At 39.9% G+C, this 23811-nt stretch overlaps 1 protein-coding gene across 1 annotated transcript; it reads right to left on the minus strand.

Annotated features, from left to right (window-relative positions):
• Positions 1–39: 39 nt before the first annotated feature.
• On the minus strand, positions 40–23811 carry cd82b (CD82 molecule b). Its single transcript, XM_085282539.1, has 9 exons — positions 23658–23811; positions 15251–15323; positions 14106–14178; positions 9344–9468; positions 7469–7543; positions 5857–5952; positions 4911–5084; positions 3489–3572; positions 40–2037 (listed from the first exon to the last, which is right to left on the minus strand). Exons 2-9 carry the CDS (start codon positions 15311–15313, stop codon positions 1960–1962), a joined length of 768 nt encoding a protein of 255 aa, XP_085138665.1. The 5' UTR covers positions 15314–15323; positions 23658–23811; the 3' UTR covers positions 40–1959.

Below are 23811 nucleotides of genomic sequence, written 5' to 3' on the forward strand. Positions count from 1 at the left end.
AACTGGAGTTTTAAATAAAATGAAATCAGCAGTCAACAGTTTCTAGTGGGTTCATGTTTATTAATAATTCTCAGTAATAAAAAGAAACAATTAATTACTAACATGGCTTAAAAGTTCCACAAAGGAAAAAGTGTACAAAGTATTCTAAACATTAAGGAAACCTTCATTTTTCTTCAACTTAAATTAATGTTTTCAATTTGGCAGCTCACGCAGTAGAAGCTGACTGTAACAGCTTTTAATCCTCTGTAATTACAGCGTGTTGAACACGCTTTCGAAGGCTCATGAAAGTGCTCATTAACCATAAATTGAGCTATAATAGTGTATTGAAGTGAAAAGATGGGATTTTATGGAGAAGACGGCTAAAAAAACAAATGAGGAAGAGAAGAGGTTTTGTAAAAAGTATTTTTAGAGAAGAAAGTATAAGTGGGAGAAGAGTCAGTTTCTGAATATGTAATAACTTACAACTTTTTTTGTCTTTCCTTTTTCTCACGGACTGATACTATAAACTAACTTCTTGGAAAACAGTCACGCTCTGAAAGAAATCCACTGTGGTCACACAGCTGCTAAAAGACACACGAAAAAATGACTTTTCAAAATAAAAGCCAAGAGCTGTGTGTAAGTTCAAAAACAACCATGCCATGTTAAGGAAATGAAAATATAGCTTTAAGACTGATGACAATTTACCAAGGGATCCAATTTCTCCGATTCAGACCAAAATAGTGCTGACAGGCAGCCGTGCTCTGCTCTTCATCAAGAACCGAAGGAACCGAAGAACAATAGGACGTCTTAAAACAGGAACATGTGGGTGAAAGCTTTCCCATATAAAACGCTGACCGAGCACTCAACATGCCACGATCACTATCTAAAGTCATATATACAGCTGTTTAAAAACAACAAAAAAGAACAGATAACATGAAAATACTAAAAAAGAACATAAAGAAATAAAATATTCACTCAACACATCATACGCATACGTACTTCAAACAGAAAAGTTCATTTCGAAGAGCCGCTCATTACGAATCATGCGTACCCGAAAGGAAGACAGACATGAGATGATGGGTAGGCATGAGGTGGAGCCGGTGGTGGGTGTCAACAGAGGGCTACTAGGTACGAGGAGTTGACGACAGAAGCCAAAACCTCCACCGCAGCAGCCATGCCCTGCATCCATCCTCCACCCACTGCACCAAAAATACCTTGAGATAGTAGCATGCGCCCTCCCATTTTCCTCTCATCTCCGTGCCTTGAAGTCAGAATAACTGGCTCTCAGCTAACTCAATATCACTAAAGTGCTCTCTTTCTCTCACCAGTTAACCCTGTAGCGCCAGGTGTACATTTGATACATGAGTTTTTGAGACTTCTACATCATCAATGCATTGCACTTTTTTTTAAAGCAACAGAACATTTTTAAACATAAAAAATGGCTGTGGCAAAGATGATACCAATTTAAATGCTTACACGCAAATTAATACTTCCTTTTATTTAAAAAAAATGTGTCTGAATTTTCAATTAAGACACAATAAATGAAGACTTTTCTGGCAGTTTTCTTATGACTTTACAGGGTTAAGCGCATCACTGAGGTCAGCCAAGGGGACACAAAAAAAAGAAAAAAGACGACGACATACAAATGAACACTTGCATAGTATCAAACGCCAGAAGCTTCCATCAAAAATAAAAACAAATAAAATGAGGAAAATTAAGTAACTTTTCAACTTACGGTCCACAAATATATCACACTTGAGAAGTGTGTGTGTGTTTGTGTACATGTGGGCGTGAGAAATCTGTACAGCTGTGCAGACATGAGAAGCTCAAATGGTGGAGACAGCTGTCATTTGTCTGTGTGTGTGTGTGTGTGTGTGTGTGTGTGTGTGTGTGTGTGTGTGTAAGACTGGGCTGTGAGGAGAGAGAGAGGGAGAGTCCGTCCATCTGTGTGTGTGATGTGAAGCTGGCTCCAGCATCAGCTCAGTACTTCGGCACTTTGCTGTAATCTTCCCGGCCAACGTTCTTGCAGAGACACATGGAGAGGATCATCCCGAGGAGCTGGAGGAAAGAGGAGTTGTCGGCTTAGATATTGCATTTGAAACTGATGAGCAGAGTGTGCACTCAAACATGCAGGTGATAAAACCAAAGAATTTCTGTGTATTTACAACAGGCTACAATTATTGAACCACAGGCTTTGTTTTTTTCTCCAAGTCTGTCTTGAAACAATATTCACATACTTTAGTTATGTCCACTGCAGAGCTTCAACCGCACATGTCCATTTACGCTGGCATGAGAAACGTGTTTCCCCAAATTCTGCTTTAATGTAATGTACCCTTAACCCTAGTTTAGCTTCAAAAAAAGGGTATTTTTTAAAAATATTGTACACCGTCTTTTAATTTAAAATTTTTTAATCTGCTGTTCGATTTATTTTCTTTTTAAAATTTTGCATTGTGTCAGCACTTTGTGATTCCTGTCTGTGAGACGTTTTGGAAACACTACATATCCAGTCTTAGTTTGAAAACGACAGCACCGTGTTTTAGTCTAAAACGGCAGAAACTGAGACTACTGGAAACATTATTATATAGAAAAAGCAGGGACAGATACTACATAAATAAACACTGCTTGCTTTCTGTTCTGAGGACCTCAGGCCTCTCGCTTTTGAGCCATGATTCACAACCTCAGATGTCAGGATCGTACTTCAATACCTCCCAGTTTTTTTAACGTAAAGAGCCAGATTCTAATTTCACCTTCAATTTTACTGCAAATTCTAAAGGTTCAAACACTCTCCTCCACCTACATTTATATATTATTCAAAAAAGGTAAGCTATATAAATAAGTTTTTGGTTTTCCTAAAACTTTGGAGGTTTTGTTTTCTAAAGGCTTCTTCACTTTCCTTTTAGTGCCTCTGACATTCAGTTAAAGAGGAAGGAGAAGCTTTTCTTTTTAACCAAACTAGATTCTGCCTACAAGAGTTATGTACACATGCTGGCCAGCTGTTTCACTCTGCTTCCAGCTAAGCTAACTGGCTGAAGCCAGAGGTGTGGTAATGAAGACCAAACTTTTAAAGGAACAGTACATGTGGCACCTGGGTGTAGGATTAAGCTGCTGTTGTCGGTGTAGTTACACATTCACCTAACAAAACAAGCAAAAGATCCATAAAGGAAAGACCTCGAGAGAAGGCACAGATCTTCAACTTGAACTCAAACCCACTTTGGTGACCTTTTGTGAATGAGGAAGGAGTTAAAAGTAGCCTATAGCAGTATATATGGAGGATTATAAAGTCTATCTACTACGATAATCTAAACACATATGTTTGCTTTCTGCCATCGTTGTAATGAACAAACATAATTTAATGCATTTATTTATCTTGTGTCTGCCTGACCTAACTTGAAACTGTATACCAGCTACGATCCAAGCAAACGCAGACATGGTGCAGTTAAAAACAAATATACTGGCAGCCTTAAGGCACTCTTGATAAAAATCAGAACAGGAAGAGGCGGATACTGTACCTCCACGACTGCCACGGCAGCACAGATCCCCAGAATAACTCCCAAGTTATCCTTTAGCCATGTTTCTATGGTGGTTTTACAGCCCTACAGGAGAGAACAAGAGAGGGGGGGTGGGGGGTGGGGGGTGGGGACATGCAGAGAGATGAATGATTACAGGATCACAGCCGGACATGAACTGAGCCTTTTGAAAGCACAACTGTTAGCTCTGGGTTGAGCCTGTGAGGGGAAGAATAACAGGTTTAGCTTAGCCGAGGAAGGGAGCGACTGGGGAGTGTAAAGTTTCTCAAACACGCAGACCAAACAACAGAACGGTGGAGTTGTACTGCTGTTTGGATAAATCAGAGCAGTATGAACAATTTGCCTCGGCTGCCACCGATCACGGCGCTGATTGAGTTTAACCACAGTCGCACACTGAGCTGCCAGTCTTAGTCAAACAGTTCTGTAAAGATTAAAGGTGTGACGTCTGTGTCATCTCCCTAACCATGGCCTAGACTTAAAAACAAAACAAAAATCCAAACTGGTGGGTTTTCATTTTGAAACGTGTAACTTTTGCTCTGTTTATGTCTACTGTCCATTCTGCTCCACAGTTTTAGGACCCTTAAAACAGAGTTGTGTTTTAAGATCTCCACCCAGTCTTAGTCTGAAAGCTTCAGTAATCTGTTTGCTAAGACTACTGGAAAATTCAACTCCGACATCTACTTTACCTTAATGCTGATTGGGCCTTATCAGACACAAACATTAAGTGTTAAAAATCGTTAAATTCCCTAAAACAAAGAATCATAAATTAAAAATCATTCCTATGCTTACGTGCAGCTGCAAAGTACTTCAAATAAGTCTATACTTCTTGTAGTACACATCCAATCAGTAAGTAAGATACTTTTTAAATGCAGTGATAATAACTGTAGTAAAACTCTGATGACAGCAGATCATCTGCCTCCATTTCATCCCATCCCCAACATTCGCCTATGTCACAGCAACCGTCTACACGTCCTCCTTCACTACATCCATGAATCTTCTTTGTGTCCTTCCTCTTTTCCTTTGTCCAGTGTATCCACTAACCCTCCTCTGCACATGTCCAAACCATCTCAGCCCTGCCTCTCTAACGTATAAAGGCCGAATCAAACATGCAGATCATCAATTCCTTTTTTTTTTTTTTTTTTTTTAAATACTGTGATATTATTAATTTTACTACAGTATTTTGGGGCTGTCCCACTGCCTGGAGAAAACATTAAAGAAAATACCAACAATAATAATAATAATAATAATAATAATAATAATAATAATAATTTGTATAAGCAGCAATATCATGGTATGGAAATAAAACAATTTCAGTCTAGGTTGTATAATTTAACAGTTGCTCGCCTAATTTTCAACTCTTAGCGCACAGACAGGAGGCTGCAGACTTTACATTGTGTTATTTACCGTTTCATAAACAGGTGGATCCGAGGACAAGGTTGAACACAGGCCTGCTAGCGCCTTATCCACTCCAGGCAAGGAATCATTACGACAGGAGCAGGAATACTGCACCTGGGTGCTGTTCTTGACCACAGGGTTCTCAGACCAGTTGCCCGGCCCAGTAAAACCACAGCATTTCATCTGGTAATATGGGAGAAAGTAAGGATGTGAGACAAGTTAGAAACACAAAAACCTCCACAGAGGATGGATTGAAAAGATTTTGCTGCATTTTATTTCTTTAAAAGAGACAAAAATGAATTGGAAATGAAACTGGATCCAAAATTAGCAAATCCCTTGGCTCTGTGAATGAGTACTTGTATTATGATATTTGAGAACAATGTATTCTTGGCTGCTGCTTTCAGAAAGACCAGGAGGAAAGAGGCTTGGCAAGAAAGAGGGAAAGGTGGAAGAAGAGAGGGAAGAAACTGGGTACAGGCTGATTAGTTTAATGAGTTAGTTCATCCAAAGTGCAAAGCATACACATATTTTCACGTATCCCTCAGATCAGTTTTATTTGTATAGTTCTGAAAAGGCTGTCTCCAGAAAACGGTGGATGTGATGGAACTTAGGGAGCCCACCGGATTGGATGAAAGTTAAGTTAGACGAAGGCTGCAGGTTACAGACCTACAACTATTCAGCACAATTAGTCTCTCCTGATGTATGGAAAGCTGCAATCACACCGTTAGCTGCTTGCATGATAATTGTTGATTGACTGAGTTACGCATTAAAAAGGATAGAAAAGCTGCTTATAATGTATTGTAAAGTGATTCTTGAAGAATTATTTAGAGTAATCACGCCTGCCACCAAAACAATCCAAACTGAAATCTAAACAAATGGTTTGTTTTGGTTTTTTTTTTGGGGGGGGGGGGGGGGGGTCGACAAGGCGTGGAAACACACTGAAGCGTCAACTCACCGTCCTCTGAATGTAGTCCAAGGGGTGCTCTGTGGTCCTGTTATTGGGGTAGGTGATGATCACAGTCTTAATAATGCTGTCCATCTCATATGCCAACTGGAATTGAATACGAGTATATTATTATCAGTGTCTAAGAATCAGAAAACACACCATGGCTGTACGTAAATAAAAGTGCTTTTTATTTTAGGCATTAAAAAAAAAGGTTGAACACCAGCCAGAGAGGGGAAGTGAAACAGTGGTGATGAAGGAAAGCAAATAAACAAGCAACAACCCCCCACAAATCCCACAGATGATCGTTCTTTTCCAAATTTTAAATTTATGCTTCTTCGAGCACCGCCGCAGTCGGTTCTTCTATGTGACGTCTCTTGCTGGGCTCAAACATTGTTCAAATACAGCTTAGCAAGAGAACGACTCCGTGTTTATGTGTGTACGACCACAGAGCGGTGGCAGAGATGCAGCTTCTGAGGCTCTACAGCGAGAGCCTCACCCTATTCTGGGAATGGGCACCACCCTGCCCTGTGGTGAGCCTTAAACACAGGGAGGGTGTCTTGGGCTACAGATACGCAGATACACATGTACGTACACATACATGCATATAAATGCTGGAGGGCTGAAATAGCCACCACCTATCCTGAGCGCAGTGGTGAGGTTTATCAAGGGAAAGGCTTTTTATGTCTTGGAAAAGAAAGGCCATGTTTAGAGAACAAAACCGGTTTTAGATGTTTATGTGCTCCAACTTAACACTCCCTTTAGAACAACACAAAGGTGGTGCTATTACTGGTTTGACCTGTATAAGAAAGGTTTTAAGGGGGGAAAACATTAAAACATCAGGAGTTCAGAAAAACACATTTACAGCTACGCAACAGCCTTTTAAAATTTAATCCAATACGTTTTGAAAATCTTAAGCTGTTTTTTGGTGTTGTTTGTCATGGTTTTTATTTTAGCCAGCTTGTGTTTTAATTCAAGCCCCCCTGCCGAGCTAATAACATCTATCAAAGGATTAAACTTTGCCACAGTTTGGTTGCTGTTGTTTAAAACTTTTTTTTCACCCAGAAATGGGTGACATGATAGTTAATACGATGACAATTTCTGCCTCTGGGGTGAAAAGTACTAACGTATAGAAGATGAAGACAGACTTATTTCATATGATTAAAGCTTTAAAAACATCATTTAATGCGATTCTCCAGCACACTCGCTCCACATCACTAATATGATGACGAAAGCCTTCGATTACAGCAACCTACAAACTACTTCCGGTACTGTTATCACATGTCTCCTGTCCTCCTTCTTTATCTCACTTTTCACAATCCAATCACATGACACAAACTCAAACTGAAACTTTCCATTTGTTGAACTTTGGATTCCTTACAGGTTAATGTACACACAGCCAGCGAAAGCTGTGAAGGGGAAACAAGTACCCAGTGGGCCCAAACTGTACTAGTGGGTGGAGGAGTGGTAGGTGGTAGAATGCACGAGAAGCGGGGGAAACAAGTTAAATTAGGAAATATGGTAAAAATAAAAAAGGAAACAAATATAACACAAAAAGAAAGAAGATGTGAAAAAAAATATAGGGGAAGAGAGTAAAGCAGGATCAACTAAACTAGCTTCTTACCCGATCTCTCTGGAAGTAAATGAGAACTCCAGCAGTGATCTGGGCAACGAGGATGAGGAGGAGGCAGGTGAAGTACTGTGAGGGGACAAAGACGTATGTCAGTTTTACATAACCACTGATAAGAGATGAAAAACACCGATGCAAATCTTAAAGCAGATAAAATAATTATTTTTTTAACAGGAGTGAATGAAGTAAGAAAGCTTGTATTGGTGAACATATATCTGTAGTTCCCATCAGCTTTGCACAGTTTCACAGCAAGTTTCAGGTAATTATAGGCTGCTGGTTTAGTTTAGGTTTTTTAATTAGTAGCAGCAGGAAGACTTTCAACGAACACTAACATATCCAGCCACACGCAGCTGATAGATAGAAAATAGATTATTAAGTCCTGAATATCATGAAACTCGGTTATTTTTGGGCAGCCAAAACACCAAAACAAGTGTTGACACTTTTTCTGAATGAAAAAAAACCCCCCCTCTAAAAACAGATTCAGAAGAATTTAATGAGGCCAATCTCACGTTAAAGCTTATCTTCTCAGACATGGCTGCTTTGGTCCCGACAAGTTCCAGCATGAATGCTGTTTTTAGATCTTATTCCGTGCTCTATGATTAAACCACAGACCTCAAACTTGCACAGAGGTCAAACTTTAACTTGTCTTTTCAAATCAACCTGAAGTTTGTGTCAGACTCCACAGTTTCCAAGCCCTAAGGCAAGTGTGTGGGGAGAGGTGCGAGACCGAGGGCATACTAGTCACTTTAGTTTCCAACATGGTGCACAGTGAATTCATTCCCTGCGGTGAAACTGTCAACGTGGAGCTCTATTCGAACTTTCTGGGGCTTCTGAAGAAGAACATTCAGCAGAAGTGATGTGAATTATGGTGCATGTCAGCCAGCCATCTCCTGTCAGCTCAGAGCACACTCAAAACGCAGAAGTTTCTGGACCGCTCACCAGTTTTGCTTCCCTACATTTTCATCCTTTTCACGAAAATGACAATCAAGTTGCAGGTCCACTGTTATGACACACAGGAGGTGATCCAATGAATATTGCAGAGGCATAAATGTAGAGTCATAACAGGACTTCGACTAAGATAGCAGCCGTGCTGAAAACAGTGTAGGAGACGATTGTGAGATCAGCCAACGGTAAAGCTTATAATCTGGACCTGTTCTCTTAACTTTTTTTATTGCATCTCATCCTCACACAGTTAATGTACTGAATAGATAGAAAGTAAACAAATTATCAACTCTAATAAATGGAAATTTATTCACATGTAACAAATAGAAACAAAACAGAATAAGAGAAAAACACTTTTTGGGCAGACACATCCAGCTTTTCCAGTCTTCCCTCAGTGTGTGTGTGTGTGTGTGTGTGTGTGTGTGTGTGTGTGTGTGTGTGTGTGTGTGTGTGAGTGAGAGAGAGAGAGAGAGGCTCTACTGCCAGCTGGTCACTGTCACTGGAAGAAGTAGGTCACAGCAGTTATTCAGTTAACCCCTTGCAGGTTTAACACTGTAGGTCACGCACCCATCCCCACTCTTGTTGTATCCCCTACATTTTACTGGCTTTATCCCCATCCCCCCCACCCCACCACCTGTAAATCCACACATGCTGTGATAGCCTGGCAGCACACATTTAGCAGAAATGCTGAAGGGTTTTAATGTCAGCAGGAATATACCACATGTTCTTAGCCTTGAGAGCTCAAGCAGGTAGGTGAATGTTTCATTAAATAAAATTAAGCTTCTGTGTGTTTAAAACGATAAGAGAATAAATATAAATAAGTAGGAAACAATACCTCGAACAGTATTTACTGTTTTAATTATGCACTCGATTGCAGATAGAGGCAAAAGAGATTAAAAAGAGTTTAAAGTCAGTGTAGCTTCTCACCAGACCCAGAAGACAACGGACTTCGTAGATGGATCCAATGCAGCCAAAGAAGCCCATGGCCATCGTCAGGGAACCCACTCCAATGAGGATGTATGAGGCCACTTTCACAGTATCTGATGATTCCTCTGGAGAAGATGGAAACAATCAGGGGCACAGAAAGAGATCAACATATAGAATTCCTGAGATCTAAAAGGGTGGCACAAACATGATTTTTATGGTGACAGGCCCCTGACTTCTGTTCTTTTTCTCCACTAACTGTAATACAAATGCAACTGTGTCTAGCAGGCCAAATGAGACAGACTTTTGCACCACATAAGTGGGGGCCTTTTTACTTCTGCAAACACATTTTTACACACACAGGTTACGGTTAGCCAAACCTCGTTCACCGAGCAAATTTTCTATGTTGAAATCATGCAAGCTTTTGTGTGAGAACACATTCTTTTCTCACACAAAAGGTTTTTCTCTCAGAGTAGACTGAGACAAGTCAGTGTGTGGCGAGATAAATTGATTTCCCTTTCTGGTATGTAGAGTGGGAGGGATTCTGCAGGAGGAGGGGGCCGGCACTGGGAAGGTTGGAGAGGAGATAAATTGGAGCCATTATGTGACTCTGTGTGTTATCTGCTTTGGAAGAGCTCCAAAGACTCCAAGCTCAATCCACGGATAAGGCTAGATTTTGAGCTCTGTCAAATGGCTCCATCTTATCAAGGATTCCTGGGCCAAGCAAACAAAACAGCAAATCAGATAACTCACTCGCGACAGTTTGGTAAAAGAGCTGACAGACAGAAAGGCTCTGACACCTCACCTCTAATATCTGTGAATATATTTCTGTGTTGCTTTTCTTTATATGTGCTCTGTCAGATGCACAGTCAATATTAATATCTCTGAAGATTGTTAAAATCAAGCTAAACTTTATTACTCTACTTTATGACTGCAAAGAAGGAACATTAGCTCTTCTTGAACTAGCACCATGTTACTTTGAAAACCTCCATGATACACTTTATCATCTGCACTTATCGGAACAGGATGCATCATTAAACAAAAATAAATAGAAAATCTTTATGGCTGCAGCACATTTTCATATCCTGTCTTAACTATAAATAATATTTTATAGCTCACGCAACTTGTCAGAACACTAAATGGAAGCCTTTACAGCATTTACAGTAATTTCTTGTTAGTACTGAAACACCTTTAAATACGTGATATAAACTTACCAAAACTATGAACAAGATGTGACTGAATGCATGTACACTGCTGATTCGACATGGGCTACCATAACAGTGTATGCTGTGGTGGTTTAAGAATACTTTCTGAAAGTGATGAGGTCACCGTGTATCGAGTGTTTATGAGGTAACATTAAAAGGGAGGCAGACAACCATGTTGTATGTTCTATATCCGGTATTCAGCTGGGGCATGTTATTTCTGTCTTTCTCATAACCGCACGCCCAACCCTCCCCTCACACACACACGCAACCAACTAGTAGCTGCAAAAGCAACAGATGTCCACGGGTTTCAGTAATTAACCTGAGGGATTTAGGGACATGCATAAAAGTATACAGTAGGTACAGTTAGGAGCCGGAGCGAGAACATTTAGCAACACTAAATATATTAATGCATGTAAGAGATTTCTAAGGCTCTAGTTAGAGGTGCAACAAATCAACATTTACATAGTCAGACGAGAGAGAAAAGCAAAGAAAAAGTTACATGACACAGCAAGATATGTGCTGACATTTTGCTTCCTATATTGTCATCATTACATTTATTAGTGTAATTCAACGCACTGAAGGTTCACTTGAAGAGTATGCAGCTACAGTGGACCGCAAACATGTATTTTCCATGTAGATGGTAAACCGGTGTGCTATGATTATTAACTACAGAGTTTAAATTAGATGTTCTGTGTGTGGTTTTCATGCAGCCCGGTGTTTACGCAAACTAATAACATACACCCAGAAGTTTGAGGAACTGCAGTGCAACTCTAATGCAATAACATGGGTATTTGTAAGAAGCAACATTTTAGTTCACAAACAGAATTATACAATCATGTAGACATCCAAGCCTCTGTATGAAAAATGTCACCAAACAGAATTAAAGCTGTATATTTTAATTAGCCTGCATAATATAAAATGCAGGCTAATTTCAGTTAACGGAAATGTTTCAACACACTTAGTTTTAGATTGTTAACATAACTCACTACAAAAACCTTGGCAGCAGCTAACTGAAAAACACAATCGGGGTACTGAGTCTGCTTAGTTCTTCTTTCCATCTTTTCATCACACATTTAGAAAAATGAAGCCTTTTTAAATAAAAAACAAAACAACAGTTTCCTTGTACTCCTAAGACCAGTTGCAGGTGTTTCAAAGGTTGCAGCAGCAGAACAGAAACTGTTCTTTACAAGCTTCCTGCATCTGTGTGCTTCTGGAGTAATACCAAAAACATAGCATCCTCCTGCAGTCAGCATGTATTAGCCTGGTTACTGTGCTATTCTGTCATCTACTCTGGCAAGTTTCTATGTAGGTCTCTGTTAGATATTCTAAAATAGTTACTTCAGTGGTTTCCATGGAACTTTCCATTTAAAGAAGGAAAACTCATGGTGCCCTTCAAGACGGCTGGCGAGGGAGAGCAGGAGTTAGGATTGTTTGGTGCTGCAGGTCCTTCTGTAAACATGACCGAAGCCACACACTGAGCTTCCATACAGATGGCGAAAAGTCATACTTGACTATACGCACAGGTTTAAAAATTAAACACAGGCAGATCAAGTTTTTTTTCCTTTACTTTGCTGAATTCTGAGTTGAAAGAGTCCAAAGAAAATCTTTTTCCAGCATGTTCTCTTTTTCTCTCCCTGTGCCTCTGTAAAAGTTTCGGAATTAATATGAAGCACATTTCCAAACAGTGCTTTGGCGCGCTCTCCGTCTCACATACCTCTTCTCCCTGACTCCCAGGCTGACTTGTCTAAATAATATGCACGCTGTATTTTAGCAAACGCCAGCAAGATAAACTGAAGGCATCATGTTACAGTAAACTATTAACATCAGTGCTCTGATATAGGCGAGTATATAGTGAGGGGAAGATGTCTTTTTTAACTTAAAAAGAGGGGGGGCAGGGGCGCCTGAAACCACAACATCCTCATAGTTTCCCTGCCTGAAGTCACTGGGACAGCTGCAAAGGCCTTTGCTAATATAACTCATAAAGAATGGAAACTAAAAACACAAAGATCCTGTTTATAGGCAGACCAAGCTTCTGAGGGGAATGCACAAGAGTCAATAAACAGAGCTGGCTGGAGCTTTTGTTCTTCTGCAGAGTGATACGATATTTTCTGTGAGGTTAGACATCCAAGGCGGAGCAGAGTTTGACCAGTCCATGGTATAGGGAACATAAATACAAGTAGGGGGGGCGGTCATTAGACTCCTCCTAGCACGAATAAGGTATGAATGAATCATGCTATCTCTTGGGGAACAGCTGGATTATCACAACAATAGGCCTGAGGCTGAAAAGGATGATGCACACTCTACTGCCTTTATTTCCTGAAGGCCTAATTTGAGATAACCAAACTCAGCTGAACAACAACCTTGGACTCACTAAGTTTTAGGACAATAAAGGTCAATTCTAGAGATTGTTTTGATCAAACTCTACTCTTTTCACAAACAACCGATCAAGATAGCAAATGAAAAAATAACCCCAAACTTCCAACCAAAATACAGATGACTTCTGCTCTACTTGACCTAGAATTTTCTTATCTCATTATCAAAGAACTCAACTTTTATTTTTGATCATTCAGACTTCTATTTAGTCCATTAATCGTACTTGTTAAAAATCACTGGAAAGTTCAGCCGATGCCGTAAAACCAAACAATGCAAGGCGCCGAAACAATTAACAAAACAGTAATTAATCTAATTTGACTGATTCAAACTGAGTCTGTCTAAGAGCAGTAAATCTCACAGCCCTTCTAGCCTGGCACAGTGAATCAGGTCACAACCACTCATCAGAGGTTGAGTTAAATGGAACATTAGACCCTGCTTTGGCAAACACGACATATGCAGATCTCCTATAGGAAAGAGGTATCAGAGTCACGTAGAAGAAAGTGCTGCATCTGACTTCCAACATGTACCAAGTTGCCAGACAATAAAAAGAAGGAATTTCTCTTTACAAACTGAGAAAAAAACTTGACTGCTGCTCTTGGAAATGCTCCACTTGGGATGAATACACTGAAAGCATTTATAAAAGAGATTTATGGCAACTAAGAGTTTCCATCCGTGGTTCTCTGCTTTTTCAGGCAAATCTGGACATGGGCTTCATTATGCTTTCTCCAGTCTTCTTCACAGTAGTTGAAGACGTTTCTATCTTTAAGAAAGCTGATAACTGCAATAATAACGTATTTCTTACTATGCAGTGTCTACAAGTAGATATGTGAGAACATCTGTACAAGTGGGAAATGTTATCTAGCACCTCTGCCATCTGTAGGACTAAGAAAACGGGCAAGTTCAAAGTGTGGAAAGTGGAGGAGGGGGATACAACTGCCATTTTCCACCCTAAGATGAAACCTTTTAAGATGCCCTAGTAATCAAGAGCCCGTCATCCCCCCTGAGTAACCCACTTCTCACAGATGTGCCTGTCAGTGTGTGTCTGTATCTCTACAGGGTGCACAGGAAGTCATCAACATTCATATGTGAGTCACACTTTTAGTAAGGTGTGAGCAGACCCTCGTGACCTTTTAGGAATGCGCCTCAGGGGATAAAATCTGCATTAGTTGTAGAGAGGAGGTACTTACGTAGGACAGCAATGAAGCTCTTGTTATCAAGCAGAACCCACAGTCCAAAGCCCAGGATAAGGGCTCCAAACACCTGTGGAGGTGACAGAGAAAAATCAGGCACAATATGTGCTCTAATGTCTTACACACGGTTTGTAGTTGGTTTGTTTTTTTCTTTTTTGCTCTCTTGGTCTGTCACATGTGGGATACATCTGATTGCATCTTGTCCCTTGTGTTTCTGTCTGCCTTTCTCTTTCTCTCATAACAACATTTGGAAAGAAACAGGATGTGGAGGCAGTCATTCCACAGGCTTTTCTCACAATTAACATCAGTATTCATAACAGAACTGGAAACTGGAACATAGTGTAATTGGTTCCTTAAAGCCTCCAAAAATTATCAGATTTACTTTATATACCCTTGTAATGAGGCTATGAAGCTGAGACTATCAATGTAATTAAGCGGGGCCTTGTTTGGAAATTGTGGGGCACTGTAGAGGGGGCAAAATTCTCAAATAAGAGGCTCTGTTGATTCCCCAGCTATCCACTTGTATCGTTGCCCCTCCCCAACCTCCCAGCAGTAATTAAAGCCTTCGTTAAGAGCCGTTCATTTAGAGAGACTCTTGTGCTCCCGGCAGCCATCATTAGCCCTCCACTTCCTGGCTTCCCCTAACCTCCCCTAGACTAATCTGTCCACATGGACAAACACTGACACAGACACACACGCTTCCTATTAGACACCAGTGGCGCATTCACATCAAAAGGTCTGCATCAGGTTTACAGCCACAGACCCACTAGAAAGGTCTGGACATCCTCGCAGAGTCAGTTTTAGGAGTCTGGGGTTGTATGAACCTCTGGACTTTATGTTGTGACCAGCCCAAGCGACTAGGAAACAAACAGAAACCATCTGTTGTAATTTAGACCTGACCGAACTTCATATCTCCTATCACAGAGAGAGTCACAGCGACATTTCCCTGTGTATCTCTACCATCCCCTGGCAGCATCTGACAGTTATTCAAATATAACCCTGAAAGACATCATGCAACTCTAAGTGCGTCATAAGTGTAGGATGCAGCATACTCGTCTGTCTAGCTTAGCTAAACAAAACTGCTGACAAGGTGAAAGTTGGGTTACTCTAACAGTGTGTGCAATGCATGTGCAGATACTTACAAAGAAGAGGAGGTTGAAGAGAAATAGAAAGTATTTGGTGACTGCAACGCATCCTTTCCCCATGGCTGTGTTTCTGGGAGACAAAAGAGAATTTATTGGCTATTAACGTCAGAGAGTTATATCACAGTAAAGCGTGGGCAAGACATTAAAAAAAAAAAAAAAAAAAAAAAGAGAGAGAGATCACAAACCGACTCAAGATGAAGAAAAGACACAACAAGGAAAGTTAGCTTTGAGTCAAGGACGTCGAGAAATCTGCACAGCTGGATTCCTGATTAAACACAGCTTCAAATCTTCAAAGCAGCGTCAGCCTAGTTCATTTTTAAACAGTCACATTTCTCCAGGCTTAAATAGCTCAACCGACCAACTTATTCCCTCTTTTGTGCGACAACTGCTGCCCTGTTGTTGGAAAATATCGTGTTTTCGCAGTAACACTTGTTAATGAATGCAGTTGCGTTCTTGACAAACAAGAAGAACCACCCTGGTTGGAAAGAGCAGCAGGAGGACCACCACAAAGTGACGAGTGGTGAAGTCACGACGGCTATGTGGAGAGGATGACGGCTCGTGTGGTTACGTGTACTACTATCTCAAATCGAGAGAGACTAGACCAACCTACCAACTGCTATAACACAACACGGAAACAACGAGTTTGGTTAGCAACAGTTTTTTTGCAGTGAATTTTATGAAGGAGCCTATATGGTATAAAACTACAACCAATAAACACACGACCGAACACTGCTGTGATCACATCCTCGAGGAAAGGCCTTCACTGTCTGATATTCTTGGTTTTAGAATAGAATATCATCAGCTGCACTGTTTTACAGTAGTTTACCTCATGCTCACATGCAGCCTGTTTGGGTTTCATACATACACAGAGTGCACTTGGTGACTTTTCTCAAAGTAATTTTTTCCCTTTAAAAAAAAAAAAAGAAAGAAAAGAAAGAAAAAAAAAGTAGGCCAGGCCAGCACCACACACTCGGTACACTTCATGAAGCCTCCCTGGTAACATGATTCAGCCTGAGCAGAACCAGTCCAACGACAATATTCACCACAGCTTTCTCATACTAAGGAAAAACAGGAAATATAACCAGCTATTGTGGTTATTCGAGGAGTCTGAAATACAACATGGAGGCACTTGTATATCTCATGACAAGCTCTCTCTTCCTGTGTCACTTATTTCATCTAAACCTTCTTCCAGTATCTGTAACAAGTAATCATGTATTTAGTTCTTTTTTCTTTTGCCTATGTTAACCAACAGTTCAAATTAACAATATGTATCTTGGAAATCCACTCAAATGACTTGCAAATGAAGACTATTTACTTTGCTGACATCTCTTAATCACATCTCGTTTCCTCTTCACTTGATAAGAAGTCTGTCTACAGATTATGCCTAAAGGAAGCTGCCGTGTTTTTCCAGACACTGTGTATGTCAAAGAAGAGAACATGAAAATTAATTATAGCCTAAAGATAATATGAAAAATAGGTTCTGCTCAACAATACTCGTTGTTAGTTAAACTTAGCCGGGTCAGATCTATGATACGTGTCACTGCCTCGCTCTCTCCTCCTCCCCCATTTCCTGTCTATCTCCTTCACTGTACAAATAAAGCCAAAAGCTACAAAACAGACTTAAAAAAAAAAAAAAAAAAAAAAACCCAGCAAAAAACAACCAAACCCCAAAGCTTTGATGCTGTTCAGTGTAGTTCAAACTGGTTTTACCATCAAATTTCATTTGAACTGCTGGTAACTATCACATGAGTGAGTTACTTAGACTACACAAACATAAACACAGACAAACAAATACTTCAGATTGCTTTCTGAAGAATACTTTCAGATTCAACATGCTTTCGTGGTTTTAAGTTGTTTGTCAGATACACAGTCTGTAGAGCAGCTCTATCAAAAGCCTTTCAATATTATTACTTATTAAATGTAGCATAAAAATACTGATAGAAATACCAACACAATTTCATATTTACAAAGCTACACACAATGCAAAGCCCAAACCACACAGCAGATACCCTTGCAAAGTAGATAATCCTTAAAGGAGATTGTTGGTCTTTATGTCTAGATGGTGAGCAGCAGCGGGGATTAAAAAAAGGCTTAGTTATGACAACCATTGTTTGCTGACTGAGCCCCCAGTCCATCTTAAAACAGTTCCCAACAATGCCTCAATGCTACTTATTATATTTCTGAAACAACAAACATAAATAAGATAACGTGCTAGCTAGGGCTGCCACGATTTGTCGACTAGTCACGATTACGTCGACTATCAAAATCGTCGACGACTGATTTAATAGTCGACGTGTCGTTTGAAGCTTTGTAAGATCGCAAAAGACGCAGGAATAATAGCAGGATTTAAGAGTGTAATAACGGACTGAAACAGAAGATGGCAGCACAGCATGTACAAGGATGCCAGCTGCCGTTAAACCCCGAAGAAGAAGAAGCAGCTGTGTCCCAGAATTCATAGCGCGGCCCAGTTTAGTTTCCAACAATGGCGGTAGCTAGTTAGTTTTAATATTACTCTTATTATTCTTTCTGGGTCACAAAATAAACGTTTAACATATTTTCAGGCGAGAATGTAGCTGTGTAAACCTCAAATATCGGCTCAGTTTATCAGGACACCACATATTTTCAAAAGCGCTCCGACGTTTTCGGAGACGTCTGTTACCCACTAGCTCGATAGCTAGCCGGGGGCTAGGTCACTAGCGCCGTGAGAACACCGGACTCCCGGCAAATTGTTTTCAAACCCACCGCCATCTTTCGCGACTCAGGTTAAATATATATGAGTCACTTAGATAAATTAAAAATGTTGTTGTTTGGCTTTTTTTTTTTTTTTTTGTATTTTATTTGTTCCTGAGTAAATCGGTTTGGCTGAGATTAAAGTTATAGTTTTTACACAGCTGAATAAACGTCAAGCAGACAGCTGATTATCAGAAGTGTGAGATGCTGGAGAATATACTCCGGTGTCCTGTTATATTTTAGATAGCAAGGAGTTTATTAAACTTTACCGAAACAATCTGCAAATTTCATTAAAATTGAATTGAATAAACTATCATCTTGTCTTTATTTTTAGTTAGCACCTTAAAAGCTTAAAGCTGTAAGCTAATGATAGTTATATAAGAGCAGATGCTGCTGGTGCAATAAGCTGTAGTTTTACGTCCAGTGGATGATGATCTGATTAGTCGACTAATCGCATATATGATCGGTGACTAGTCGACTATCAAAATAATCGTTTGTGGCAGCCCTAGTGCTAGCCTAATTTATTACGAGGCAGTAACTGAGGTTATACTCTTTTGGGAGTATAGCTTTCATAGAAGCTCGCACACTGACAAGATCAAGTTGAAAATGCATTTAGAGAATTCTTATTGCGTAGCTTACACAGTCAAAGCCAATCACAGTTAACTTCCTGGAAGCATGTGAAAATAAAGGCTCGGCAGTGGAATGGGAAGTGGAGCTAAACAGCCACCCAGGAGTGGGATTTTAACCATTCATTACAAGTAGAAAATATATATATGCTGCTGCTGATGTCAAAAGGCAGTTTACTTGAAAGGTTATTTTTCATCTCTCCAATTTGAACTAGGTGAAGGCTCAGCTTGGTGTAAAAACAATGTGCAGGATAGAAAAAAGAAAAATTCCCCTGAATAAAACCGCGACAGAATTACCTGAACTTCCCGGCCCCGTGATCTCACACATTTTTTCCCCCCCTCTTTACATCCTCCATCTCCCTCCCTGTGGTTTGGCGTAAGGTGCGAACACCTACTAACAGTATTTTGGGTGCAATAAAAGGTTAAAAGCATTACGCTGAAATAAGTGTTTGTACAAAGGGTCAGTTCACAAGCATGGGTTACAGAGACGAGACAGCACGAATGGCAGATGGCAGCAACTGTGTCTGAAATGGACCCAGCATTGATCAGCTATGGTCGTGTTGAACACAAAACGTCAGGCAGTGTGCCAAGCTCCCTCTACTACCTCCTCCTAACATGGGTCATATTCCCATTTAATATGACCCACTTACGCATCTGTGAGGCCACAGTGTTGGAACGAATGAACCAGACACCATCCTGGTACTACTAAAGCTCTCAATATCGTGCCAGAATCCTGCTTTAACATTTCAAAAACTGTTGATCACCATGCACGAACAGGTTGTAGGTTGTTTACTGCTGCATTTCAGTGACAAAAGAAAACATCTTCAAAATGCATGCATTCCTAGAAACAGCCCCTGGAGTAAAATCCGCCTCTGCGGTCTGCTGGTCAGAGAATCAGGGCTGCTAGTATTGATAGCTTTCATCAACATGTTATTTTTTATGTCTATGAAAGTTTTTAATTCGCCTGAGTCATGGGGTGTCGGTAATATAGACGATGTTTTATCAGTTCAGTTGCTTTATTAGTTGATACACCTCAGTGGGTTTTCAGGGATGGAGGGGATTTCCCATTTTGCATCTATGTAATGACAAGCTGTATGGCAAAAGAAATCAGTAAACTCCCCATCTGTGGTTGGGTGCCTGGTACCTACCCACGTAAATGAAAATGATGACACATCTGTGGCAACAAGACTAAACACAGATTTGGTCTACAGTCACTATATCATGTAATTGACAATGTTTTTATCCACCCATCCAACCATATCAAGTCACATCATTGCCAATAAATCAGAGAGATTTGTTCCCGTTTCTCGGTTTCTAAGAACAGCCAAGGGGTTGAGGTTATCAGATGTGTGATCACAGAATTACGTCTTTGTTTTCTGGGGTGGGGTTCTACTGTTTCTGGTTTTCTATTCAAAGCTGAGTGTGAAGTGGTGTGGGTGAGATGTGCACCTCTAATTGTGATGTCATGGTTTTTGGCCGGAAAAGTGGTCAAATCCCTGCTCCGGTTTGAAAGTAAGCTCCTCTACTTGAGGTAGCAACTTTTAAGTATTTATACAAGTGGTGAAACAGTGGAGTCCAGCATTGTCAAATAAATGTCGATATACTGGTCAAGATTCCTACAATCTACGGGCTGTGAGCTATGAGAGAAAGGACAAAATCATAGATACAAGCAGTAGAAAGGACTTAAAGTGTCTGAGCTCCCCCTTAGAAATAGCGTGATGACTCCAGTCACTCGGGAGAGGACAGAGTATGACCAACGTTCCTCTACATCAGAAAAGACAAAAGGGGGGGAGGGGGGGGGGGGGGGTTCGGACATCTGACTAGGATGCCTCCTTGTCCCATCCTAGTCAAGGTGTTTGAGAGATTTTCTAGGGCAGATACAGGACATTAGCAGAGATGTCGTCTCTCAGCTGGCTTAGGAACACCAAGAAGAGCTGAAGACAGTGAGGATGGACAGGAAGAGCTATATTTACACTGCTGTCCTCATGACACGGACCCTTACAGGTCATAGAAAATGGATGGATGGAATTTTGTGAGATGACAGATTTCAAATTTCCACTTATGTGACATTTAAACTGTCAGAAACCAAAAAAAAAAAAAATCCCCCACTATTCAGTAGAAAAGATGAGGCATTTATGGCAACGAGACAATCATTTTGTGTATAAACGAAACAAAACAGAGTAGCAAAAAACCCCACCAAACTCTAAATTCAATGATACATAACAGCAGCCGAATGAAAAATAATGAATGGGAAGAAAGGAATCTAATTTTAACAGAATTAAATATCAAAGTTTAATACCAGAAGAAATTCTTTTGACATCCTTAGACCAAGAAGAGTCAAAGAAAAAAAAAAAACAAGAACAAAAACAAAACTGTAATTACTAATCTATTAACACAATGATTTGTGGTGCAACAGCAGTGGGAGAGGGTTTTTTTTTTTAGAGAGACTTCTGTCTGGGAGGTTTTTTGCCAGAAAGTTCTCTTTTCTAATACATCATTTTTTAGTTTTCATTGGTAGTTTGGTCCACTTTTTAGAAAGCCCTGCTGGCATATATTCTTAGTTGCTGATGACCTTTACAGCGAGTCATCAATACCTGTTATGGTGCTTCCAAAATTAGATTTTATTCTGTATAGGCTCTATAGGGCCAACAAAACCACTGAGTAACTTGATTACGTCAATCTACAACTGTTCTCCAAACCCTGAAGTACAGTTTAACAAATTTAACAATTTGTCCAATCACAAATACTTCCAGAATAAGCAAACACTCAAAATAGTCCCTTACTCTACTCTACATTAAACTTTCGAGAGAGGCGTTTGAGCCCAGGCAGGCACTGAGAATTCATTTGCCTACTCAGACTTCAACTTCTTCTCGTACACCACAAAATTGCTTAAAGGCATACCACAAATGCAGAAAGACTGCAAGACTGTATTAACTGGATGTTACCTAGAATTTCAGTAGCTTACTCATTGCTTCCACTTCAAACTATCTCAGCTTACAATTAGGGCTGTTGCACTGAGAGAAATAAAACAGTTACTAGGCCTCTAACATGTGGAAGGACCACCCAAACCCTGGAATTACAGCACCATTTTTTGGATGTGTTTTTTTTTTTTTCCCCCCAGTGCTCCCACAGAGCCTCCACGGTGAAAAGTGCAAAAGGTTTAGGCCACTCCTGCTGGAGAATGGCCAAAAATGTTTCTGGTTCTTCTTGTTCCATAGACAAGTATCAGAGCACTTAACTAGCTGGATTAATGAAGAGAAATGTATAAAATTCGAAAAACAGCCCCATCTTCTCAGATTACAGACAATATCAGACACAGACTCAATAAGTGGGTAATTAAAAGTTATTTTATATCCACCACGAATACTGGCTACTGTGTAAATAATACGTTTTAGTGTCAGTGCGTCACCTGTTTTGTTTTGTTTTTGTTTTTTTTACTTTGAATATTCAGACCACAAGTTTATTGGGATTTATTAAGATCAACATGGGAGAAGATTTTGATAGGAATTGTTGGAAACTAATTTACTTTAATTACAATTCATTTTATTTAGGGATTTATTTTCTGTAATCTTTCTGTGTATGTGCCAGATGTAGAAGGCTTCCACCTGTATGTTTTGTGCTCACAGTATAACAAAGACGTGAAAACTTTGAACTCTTTTACCCTGAAGCTTCACACTGTAATTACTGCATTAAGGGGATGAACTGTGCTCAAATTTCATATTTAAAAAGACTTTGATGCTGATAATCTTGATAACTAATAACCACTTCACATCAGTTATTATAATTTTCTGATTAGTATGTGTTTTATGTGCACTTTGCTTTCAATTCAGTTTAGTTTCAGTTTAATTCTTGTTTTTTGGCAATTTGTTTACTTTTCGTTTCAATACTAGCTTTTCTCAATTTTTAAACTGTATTAATGGAAAATGTCAGAGGCAGGATTTAGCCACTACTGATCTATTAATATTTAGGGGTGGCTGTAGTTCAGAATGTAGAGCAGGTCATCTACTAATTGGAAGACTGGTGGTTCGATCTCTGGCTGCTCCAGTCTGCATGCCAAATATCCTTAGGCAAGATACTAACCCAAAGCTGATCCCCTTTTTAAATGCAGTTGAGCCTCAATAAACACATCTATCAATGTCTTTGCCAAATTTAAATAAAAACTAAACTAAACTAAAAATATTTTCCCTGTAATTCTATTTTAGTTCATTTTTGTTTTGTGTTATATTTCAGTTAACTAAAACTAGATGTGAAAATATATTTGAGTGAACTATAATAGCTTTACTTCACATGCTTTCACGTGTTTATTATACCGATCTGGCATGTGAGACCACATACGTTTGGGCCCCAGATTTCATAGGTACGTCACTGGTCTTAAACGCTTTAAACTTTGCATTACGTTGCCTCATGTAAAAAAAAAAGAAAGAAAAAAAGGGGGAGTTGTTTTATTAGTTTTTTTTTTTTCATTTGCTCAAGTGTAAAGTCTAAAAAAATAATCACAAAATACCAATCATAACAATTATCCACACTCAGCCATTTTTTCAGTGTCCAGGAAGGTCGAAATAATGTAATTACACCATGTCGAAAGCAGAACCTTGAACATCTGTTTTAACGTTTGCCCAACAAACACGTACAGCTCTCACACAACATATTAAAGTCAATACACCAGCATTAAACGTGTACAAACGACAAAAAGCGAGGACTTGAATCTGGCTGAAAAAGTATTTTTACATCTGAATGACTCCTGGGACTGAAACTCTGGCTCTGCCTGACACTGAACACAGCATCTCGTGTCTTTCACGGCTAGCTGACCGTCCACTGACCAGCTCCTCAAATTTCCCCGACAAAATTAACTACTCACTCTATTAACAAGTTTCCAGCAACTTTAACAGAAAATAAACGGCCCATAAAGACCGTTGTAAACTAAACAAAAGGTCTCCAAACAAAGTACAAAAAAAGGGGGGCATTCCAACGGCGTGTTTTCACAAGCTAGCGCGGGTAACTCTGGGGTTATTACTAGCTAGATACACAAAAACATCGCAAACACTTACTTTGCGTCTCTGGAGGTGCTCAGAGCTGACAGAGGAGTCTACCGTTGAAACAGAGTCTGGTCTCGGAGTGTGAGAGAAACAAATGATGGTGTCTGTCTGACTGGTTTGTGTGTGGTTTATGTGCGTGAGGGGGCAAATTCGTTACACCCACATT

Source organism: Mchenga conophoros, linkage group LG7 (genome assembly GCF_057382185.1).
Source record: "Mchenga conophoros isolate Kocher_MC1m ecotype Shallow Benthic linkage group LG7, M_conophoros_male_GT1.1, whole genome shotgun sequence".
NCBI lineage: Eukaryota > Metazoa > Chordata > Actinopteri > Cichliformes > Cichlidae > Mchenga > Mchenga conophoros.

Excerpts from the sequence above, each read along its gene's own strand:
- cd82b (XM_085282539.1), bottom strand. The coding sequence starts at position 15,313 with ATGGGGAAAGGATGCGTTGCAGTCACCAAATACTTTCTATTTCTCTTC. Across the intron at positions 9,469-14,105 it reads GAGCTTCATTGCTGTCCTAC|AGGAATCATCAGATACTGTG; the intron begins GTAAGTACCTCC and ends CATCTTCTCCAG. Across the intron at positions 3,573-4,910 it reads ATCCACCTGTTTATGAAACG|GGCTGTAAAACCACCATAGA; the intron begins GTAAATAACACA and ends TCTCTCCTGTAG.